We start from the raw sequence: 9,438 nt of genomic DNA, 5'->3' as shown, positions 1-9,438 counted from the left end.
TTTGTTTTTTTTTTAATCTTTTCATTATCTTTATTTCAACTGATTTAAAGAATTTTTTGTTTTATGACACAGTTTAATAAACATTGAGATTTCCCGTTCCCTTCCCCCTGCCTCTCCACTGATTTTCCCCTTCAGTTTTACAATGGGTGTCTTTCGAGAACAGTCTAAGTCCATCATGCTGTCTTTGAAGTATCTCTTGACAAATTAGTCATGGAAAATGTCGGAGAGTCCACAGAGGGAGAAAAAAAAATGAACTTTCATTCACATGAAGTTAATGAACATGCAATAAAAATACCAATGCATCACTAGGATGTTGAAAAAAACGTATCAAGAACCTTCATATAGGAAGAGATGCCACTGTGTGACCCACGTGGTGCTAAAGAAATTACCATAAAAACTAGAACATCATTACTCTTGAGCTGTGGCAATAACAGCAATAAAAAGGGACATTAGGGCCCAGCGTGGTGGCTTAGCCTAGTGGCTAAAGTCGATGCCCTGCATGTACCCGAATCCCAACTGGGCACCGGTTCTAAGTCCAGCAGCCCTGCTTCCCATCCGGTTTGTGGCCTGGGAAAGCAATCAAGGACGGCCCAAAGCCTTGGGACCCTGCACCCACTTGGAAGACCTGGAGGAAGTTCTTGGCTCCTGGCTTTGCACCGACTCAGCGGTTGTGGCCACTTGGGGAGTGAATCATCGGATGGAAGATCTTCCTCTCTGTATATCTGCCCCACCTCCCCGTCCCCCCTACGCTGTGGATGCTATCTGCCCCACCTCCCCCTTACACTGTACATGCTAACCTGCTTTGTGGCATGCTTTCTTCGCATGTGCACAGGCCAAGGTCCCTTACTCCCTCCCCACTCTTGTGCTTTGCTCACATCTCACGGACATGTTCAGGGTTCAGGATCACGGTTTTCTTCCTTTTGCTTGGACCTCACAGGCCTCTCCACCCTATTTACCACATCCATACCCATGTGTTTGCTCCTCATGTTTCTATGACACAAACAATACCTCAGTTTCCCCTTTTGCTTGTCAATAACCAAGCCCCTTAACTTCTTTTAATTTCATGAATATAACCAGCCTTTATATTTCTTTTCCTTCTATGGACATAATCAGGTCTCTCTCGTCCCTTTTCTCGCTAAAGATTTACTTATTTTTATTTGAAAGAAAGTCTTAGAGAGAGACAGAGAGAGAATATCATTCACTGGTTTACTCTCAAATGGCCAGAGCAGCCAGGCCAAGCCAGGAGCCAGGAACTCCATTCAGGTCCACCACATGTGGGCCACATCCACTACTTTTCCAGGCACATTATGGGCAGCTGTATGGGAAGCAGAGCAGCCAGGCCTAGAACTGGCATTCTTCTGTGGGATCTTGGACTTGGCAGCAGCAGCTTAACTCAGGATGCCACAATGTTAGTCCCAGGAACCGTTGTGTCCTAGTATCATACAGAAATGAAGAGGTCTCCTTCCCCCTTGTTCATGAACTCAGCCAAGTCTTCTGTTTCCTCGTGGTTAGGGGTTATGACTGGGCACCCAGCTTTCTCATCATTGCATACAAATGATCAGATCTAGTATTTTTTCTTTTTGAATGAATCCTCAGACTCAGTATTTTCCTCTTCATTTGTGGATGTATGGTGAAATCGTAGTACATGAACATGCCCACGTCCCCCATGCCCCCTCACATTCCACAAGCATGATCAACGTAGCCTTCACTGCATCAACACGAGGCCTCCGTTTTCTATTTATCCATGAATCTGGCAGAACATTTTATTGTCCTTATAGGCAACCCCTATAAGGTTGCCTAATTGCCTGTTAGTCCATAGATATAATCAGGCCAAAAATCCCCCACTCTCCCCATGTTTTAGCTTAAGTTCTTTGTTTTCCCTTTATCCCATGGAACTTTCTAGAATCCTGTTTTCTCTTTATCCCACGGCCATAAGACAAGAGGGAGCCTTATCCTTTCATTCTTGCCATCCTTTGGCCAGGAGTGGCAGAACTTGAAGCTCAGCTGACATCTCATGCTCCCCTAAGGTAGGGCGTGAGCCTGCGCCGTGATCCTAACGACACTGGGAGGGACACCCCCAGTGACCACGCTTGCATCTGCCTCAGACATCACCATGTTCCTCTTAACCCACGGGCAAAACCAACTCCATGTTTCTTAAGCCGGTTGGGGGGCTTTGTGTTGTTTGGTGGTGGTATGCTATTTTAGTGTGTGTTTACTGTCTTCAGCCTCAGGGCCATGGGACTGCCATGCTCCACTGACGGTTGCTGCGTCTCTCTTGGATCTACAGTCTGTCGGGCGTCTTCCGGGCAGACAGGGCTGGCTGAGCTTGTCCAGGTCTGAACAGTGTCACGTACCACTTAGACACCCTCTTTCTCAAAACTGCCACCATCAACCACAAGATGACTGTGCAGGTTGACGACAGGAGGGGACACTGGGGTGGGTCTCTACAGGCTTGGCGGTGGGGAAGGGGTTTGTGTAGCCTGGCTCTGGGGCAGGAGGGAGTGGAAGGGGGCTGACAGTGTCCACCCGATGCGCTCAAAGTGAGGACTTTAGCCACCAAGCTACCGCTCTGGATCTCATAATTAACTTTTAAAAGAAAAATGCAACCTTTAAACCCTCTCATGTCAACCATACACATCAATTGAAGGGTGGTAGAGGAAGGAAAAGCTGTTTGGAGACCACTTGTGTTGATCCAATCTCTCGTGTCAAAATCTTGGGAGGGGAAGAGCCAACAAAAGACAGAAAGCTCTCTCTAGAAGAAAGCTTCTCTCTAGAGAAGCAAAGGGGCGGCAGTGGGTGGTCCCTGTGCCAAGTGCACATCTGAACCACAAGGTGGCAGGGTTGCTCGCATTTTCTCCTTTACTCTGACCAGTTCTCAGCACCAGTGCTGTGCCATCAGTCTGCCATGATTTCCATTTTAACAGAGAACTCCTGCTTGTCATTCAGACAGAGTGTGCATGACAGGTCTGCTCCTGGGTAGCTAGGTGGGCACCAACTCTCCAGGACAGCCATGTACTCATGCATCACAGGGTCTCTGTTGAGATCCCCAGGGAGAGCATGGGAGGTGGACACGGAGTGGGGCCTGCCTCCCTCAACTCTTAGTGCTCCCTAGGGCCTGGCAGCCTGTCCCCCACTCCTGGAACTCTTGGCCCATCAAGGGTCTCCTGACCTCAGGATGCTCACCTAGAAGAAGGCTGAGGGTGAGAGGGGAGTCCTCAATGGAGCACATGCAGAAGAATCTGCTGCTACTGTGATGAATCCTCTTCTTCCTCAACCTGATCTGGTCATGAGCAAGGACAACCCCTGAGCATTCACGAAACATGGTAGCGCTGAGCTGTGGGAACCTGTGACAGGGTCCTGTGGTGTGTGTGGCTGGGGTCTCAGCATTTTCCTACACACACAGTGTGATGACCAGCGGCAGGACCGGAGCCTGGCACAGTCCGGCATCATGCCTAGGTGGGAGTAGTTTTCTGATCCAGAGCGGGGTGACCTGCTCAGGGGGACACTTCCAGTGGATGCCAGAGTTGAGGTTTCAACACTGAGAGAGAGAAAGAGAGAGAAAGAGCGAGCTCCCAGGCACCTGCCCACTCTGCAGACGTCTACAGCTGGGGCTGCTGCCGGGGCTGGTCTGAGTACTCAGTGTCTCTCACAAAGGACGGGGCACGGGACAGGAACCTAAGCCCAACTCCCAGGCAATGTGATGTGGTGATGGCATTCTCTATAGAGAAGTACTAGAGACGGTTACGGTGAACATGTCTGTTTATTAATAAACAAGCACAAACTTATATAGGAAGGGTTAGGGCAACAAACCTCAGGGTAGTAACAATATTTCTATTGGATATAAGATTCTATTACACATTATAAGCCTAGCCAATCATCACAACTGTCATATACTTTGCCAGGTGGCACTACGTAGTCCACTACAACTTGTATAGCCCACCCACATTCTGGAGTTGTTTATTACAAGACTATCATAAGTTTACCACAAGATAGGTATGGGCCAGGATAGGCAGGTGGAGGAGGCAACCAAGCTACTAAGCTACTGAAAATACACAAATTACGAGGAGAGGTTGAGGGGCAGGGGAAATACCCAGAGGGCCTTAGGCCTCTTGCCAACTGCATGGGTCCACAGGGGTCTCAAGGTGCCGTTGAAACAGAAGTAGGGTCTCAAGGCTTTTGCCAAAACCAAGGGAAAGGGTCTTAAGTCTCTAGACACGCACCAAAAGCTTGTTCCCACTGCCCCCTGCATAGGCTAAGTAAGCCAAGACCCATCCTGGCACTTGCTTGCCCAAACTGTATCTTACATACACAGTATACATATTACTGAGTATAAGATACAGTATATATACACTGCTTGCATATGGTCTATTTCTGTACATAGTACATACACCCAGTGACAGAGTTAAAGCATGAATGATCTTTGGCATTCTGTGTACCTCAAGTTCAAATAGAGGACCGAAGTGTAGAGGGCTCAGGTCTTTTAAAGCTGCTGGGATCAGGGTGTTAGCAGAGGCTCTGGGTGACTACAGAGCAGGCCAGGCATGCCTGATGGCGTCTGGTGCTTCCTGGGCTGTGCTCTCAGCCAGAGGCCTTGGCTTCCCACTGGCTGCTCTGGGAGGACACACGTGTCCGCCCACAGTTTTGCTCCACACAGCAGATGCCTAAGGCCAGCATGGGACACCAAAGAGAGAGCAGGAGTCAGGTGGAGAGGGACAGGAAGCTGAGACCTAGAGGTTCTGGGGCCTGAACGGGTTACTGTCTCACTCAGTTCAGTGCCTTAGGGAAGTCAGGTACAGGTGCTCCCAGCACCACCATGGAAAGAACCAGACTCAGCCCTGGGAGGTGGAGGCCATCAGGGTCCCTGGGCGTGTCCTAAAGCCATTACAGGTGGAGAGAGAAAGACGTGATAAACGGGCAAAACAGCCGGGGTGAGGCAGTCCAGGAGTGCAGAGTGGGCCTCAGGGAAGATCAGCGAGGGCTCAGGGGAGACAGGAGGGCGAGACAGAGACACCCTTTCTTTGCAACAAGGAGCAGGGGCTGTTACGAGAAGGAGTGCAGGGAGCAGGCGGGTAGGGAAGGATGGGAGACAGGGACAGCATCTGTGAGAGGGAAGGAATGGACACAGCTCAGGGACCCCTGCAGGTAGGCCTGAGCCTGTGGCTGCAGCCTCCCTGGCACAGCCCAGGCCCTTGAAGTTGCCTGGCCCCAGGCCTCCATCCAGAGCTCTGCAGGTTCAGTGGGTGCTCCAGCCCTGCCCACAGCTCTTTCCCACCCTTGCTCTTGAGGCCAGTTCCTCCTTCTTGGGCAAGAAACAGTGTTCCCATGCCGACTGGAGGAGGCCACGCCACGTGGGAGTAGAAACACACAGAGGAGGCCGAGAAGGAGGAGCCTTCGAGCAGCCAACAAGCTCAAGGCCAGAACCAGCACAGCGGGCTCTGCGTGTCGAGGTCCTGAAGGCAGAGGTATCAGCTGCTGCACGATGCCTTGTTGGCCTGGAAGGAAGGCTCTGCTCTGCACCCTGGTGCCCCTTCTCTTTGGCTGGCATCTCCCAAAGACCCATTCTGAGCAAAAAAACAACGCTGCTGACCAGGAGACCTTGCAGAGTTACCTGCCTGCCACAATGGAGTTTGCCTTGCACATGTTTAACATGGAGAGCCAGGACAAGCAAGCCTACAAGCTGGAGAAGCTACTGCAAGCCTGGAGGGAGAAGGTAAGTGAGCCCCCTTCTCCCGCCTGCCTTTTTGTCCTTGCTACTTGGAGAGGGGCAGAAACAGGTAGGGGGTTGTGACCTGGGGTCTTGCTTCACCATTGATGTGCAAGCACAGTACAGCGTATATCGGGTTCCAGAAAGTATTTACTTCCCAAAGTCTTGGATGTGAGCCCAAATCCATCAGCATCCCGGGTAGCATTATCCATTGCTGATGGTTTTAGCACATTGTCTGCCAGAACTGGGAAGTCTAATACCTGACAGCTAGGGGCCCCATGGCACAGAAACAGAGACCTGCGGAACACACATGCACGAAAGCCCAGAAAAGTAGGTTGAGGAGGAAACATGTTCAGAAAGAAGCTGAGAAGAGCAGGGGAAGAGGGGGAGGCTGGCAGCCGGGTTGGGGAAAGATGCCAGGAGCAAAATACCCAACCCCACCCCACTCCCTCAGGATTCTGAGAACCCTGGGTGCTCAGCACTTCTTCTGGGACCTGCACCTGCCCGGGTTCCCAGGATGTTTGCTCCATGAACCCAACATATTCCCCACTCCTGCTTGCAGCACTCAGGCCCTGACTATCCTGTGTCCACAGTCAAGCATTCAAGTGTAACTGCAGTATTCCTCAGGGCTGGGGCAGGAACGAGGGCTCCACCTGCCTGGTAGGGACCTCTGACACAGGGGACGAAGGCACAGGGCTCTGCCTCTACCTGGGCTAGGAGCCTGAGGGGAGCATAGAGAAACCCAGCACCACCTCCTTCTGCCACCTCTCCCCCATACACATAACCTCTGCGCAGTGTTCCATGTGTATCCTCGGGATCTGCCAGGCGCTCCCTGCTCAGAGCCTGCTGTGTGGTTCAGGTCCTCGGTTACTGAGTCAGCTGGGTGGGTTGGGGCAGTGGAGGGGAAGTGTCAGATATAAGGCAAATGCACTAGGGTAGAGAAGGAGGAGGACGTAAAATGTGACAGTGTCTCAGAATAAGGGCCAGAGTGGTTTCCTGACACCAGCATGACGGCAGCTGACTTAGTCCACCACCTGCTTATAACAGCTGCACCATGGGGTGACCTGCCCACTGTGGGCCACAGCGAGCACCAATCAGATGAGTGCCCCTTCTCAGAGCCTCGCGCGAGTCAACACTCTTGGTCCTAGGCCTCAGGCAGTGAAATGTGGGTGAAGACACCTGCTGAGAGCAAAACCAGGGCTCAAGGTGTGGAAGCTGGCTCAAGGAAATAAAGTGCCAGCCTGAGACTCAGCCTGCGTGTGCCTGGCCCCGTCCACCAGTCTCATCTACTTTTTATATGAGCGCCATCCCCTCCCCTCCAACTCCATAGAGAGGGTCGCCCCTCTGTGTACCCTCGAACGCTGTTCCCAGGTCAAGGTCATGCTTCCCAGTGGAGGAGTAGAGCCCTGAACGCTGCAGTTCCTTACTGGTGTCTCGAGCTGTGTGGTGACCTGAATCTCTTTATGTACCAAAGAATGAAGAGTTTATAGCGTTCTCCATGGAATTGTTGGTGCGCCGAACCAAGTGTGGCAAACTGGAGGAAGACACAGAGAACTGCCCCTTTGAAGACCACCAGGGCCAGAGCCATGTAAGGACTGACCCCTCTTCCCCAATTCCCAGCCCTGTGAAGGTTGCTTGCCCCTCACTGGGACCCACAGGACTGAGCCCACGGTCAGCACAATCAGCTTGCACACCCAAACCTCAGAGAGCTGCTGGCTGGGAAACTGCCCAGGGTATCCCTCATGGCCCATGGCCAACCTGAACTTGCCCCCACTCCTATTCCCAGGGAGGGACCTACTTGCTCACTGGCTTCTTGGCCTCCATCTGCTGCTTTTGTGTAGCCCCAGAAGAGAATGCTCCTTGCTGGTCCAATTTCCTAGCTCCTAGAACCTTCTGTACAGGGAGCCTGGGAGGCCCAGGGTCAGCGTCTCTGGGGTCCCTAGGCTGACCCAGACCCAAGAGGGCGCAGGTTGAGGACACTGCCTTCCTCCAGGCCCTGTCCTTGGGAGGCCAGGAGCAGGCACTGCCTGGATCAGCATCAGCCTGTAGTGCCTGGGCTCTGACTCGCTCCTGACACCCTGGGCATGGCTCTGGAGCCTGCTGTGTAGGATGCAGCCTAACATGTGTCCTTGGGTCTGCAAGCTTTCTTGAGTTCTGGAGAGAGTTGGCAGGTTTCTGGGGTTCATGCTGGGCTCCCACACCTGAGTTCCCAGGCTGGTGGCCCAGGGTAGGCCCAGGTTGAGCTGAGTGACCTGGTATGTACCTCATATCCCCTGAACCGCTTAACCCCATCCCTCCTGTGCTGGCTCATCCTCAGGCTTTCACCTGCTTCTTCACCATCACTACCATGCCCTGGAAAACAGAGTTCGCCCTCCTCAACAAGACCTGCTCCGAGCTACCTCCGTGACGGCGCCTGAGCTGCAGGCCTGGCCAGCGCAGCTCCCTGCCTTCTGGGGACACCAGCGCTTCCCTCCAGGCTGCTCTGCCATGTCCTAGATCTCCCAGCCTCTGTGCTCCCAAGGATCTCCACATGGGCACCTGCCTACTGCCCCTGTGCTGCCACACTGTTGCTGGGGACAGGGAGGGGAGTATCTCATTAAACTGTCTGCATGTCCAAGCCATTGTGTGCTGAGATTTGGGGCCAGAGCTGAGCTGTACAGGAGTGGTTCTCAGCAGGGCAGCCTGGGGGCAGCTGGGCTGAGAGATGTTACCCCAGTGCAAGCTTCCTGAGGCATTCTAGGTACACAGCCAAGGCCCTTCTGAACTCCTTACTCAGGACTTGTAGTGACAACCTTGGCAGCCATAGGGACAGTTACCATAACTCCTTAAGGCATTCCATGGACACCAGCTGGCATTTACAGCTCACCCATCCGATGAGATCCATGTGCAAAAAATCTTTGAGACATGCCAGTGCCTCTAGCCGTGGACAGTGTTGGCCCTATCTTCTGAGTCAGGCTTTCCTGTGGACAGTTGAAGAGTAAGCCTAGTGGTCTTATGCAGCCTGCTGAGTTCCTCTCTGCTTCATGACTTTGACCTCCTGCTGCACTGTGTGCCAGGAATGAGTAAGGGCCATGTCCCAGCGACACTTGTCTCCAACAAGCAGGCCAGGCTTGTCTGTCATGGCCAACCCTCACCATTCAACCTGTGCACCTGCAGCTTGCACCCAGAGCATCAGCTGCTGGAAGCTCCCACCACCGTACACTGTATGACTGCTCCTGCTCTGTCCAGGGCTGCTCTGGTGTGAACAGCTGAGGCTTGAGCTAGCTAAGCAGGCCCCGGTGGGCAGGGAGCAGAGGCAGGTTTGTCTTCTAAAATATGCCACCAACTGAGAATTTCTCCAAGGAAGAACGAGCTTCCTGGCACACCAGCTTGCCTCTGATTGGCCAAGAAGACCCCCAAGGCAGAGAGGTGCTGGGGGCTGCAGCCTGGGACCTCAGCAGCCCTGTCCTGCATGCGGGCTGGAAGCTGCTGCCTAGGTCACAGCTGCTGAGTGCCAGGCTGTTCTCCACCTGCACGCCACTGCTCAGCCTCCAAGACCAGGGCTTGGGGGGGGGGCGTGGAGGCTCTTTCAGGCCAGGCCAACCCCTTCCTCCCCTGAGCACATCCCTCCAGCCACAGGCTCTGGGAACCCCACCTCCTGGTTTTCATTCCCCTGTATGGCCCCTGTCCTCAGGCAGTGAGGCCTGAGTGACCAGAAATATCTGCAGGAGGAGAGGCTGTGTGTGTGACGGCTA

General features: G+C 53.1%; 1 protein-coding gene across 1 annotated transcript; it reads left to right on the top strand.

Moving 5' to 3' along the window:
* Window positions 1-5,409: 5,409 nt before the first annotated feature.
* CST9L (cystatin 9 like) lies at window positions 5,410-8,321 on the top strand. The gene is made up of 3 exons (XM_040981173.1): window positions 5,410-5,710; window positions 7,179-7,292; window positions 8,022-8,321. The coding sequence occupies exons 1-3, from the start codon at window positions 5,480-5,482 to the stop codon at window positions 8,109-8,111; spliced, it is 435 nt and encodes a 144-aa protein (XP_040837107.1). The 5' UTR covers window positions 5,410-5,479; the 3' UTR covers window positions 8,112-8,321.
* The last annotated feature ends 1,117 nt before the right edge of the window (window positions 8,322-9,438 follow it).

Source organism: Ochotona curzoniae, unplaced genomic scaffold (assembly GCF_017591425.1).
Source record: "Ochotona curzoniae isolate NIBS_2020 unplaced genomic scaffold, NIBS_Ocur_1.0 contig_3520, whole genome shotgun sequence".
In the NCBI taxonomy this organism is placed as follows: Eukaryota; Metazoa; Chordata; class Mammalia; order Lagomorpha; family Ochotonidae; genus Ochotona; species Ochotona curzoniae.
The sequence above is the reverse complement of the archived record's forward strand: the minus strand, read 5'-3'. Positions and strand labels throughout refer to the sequence as shown.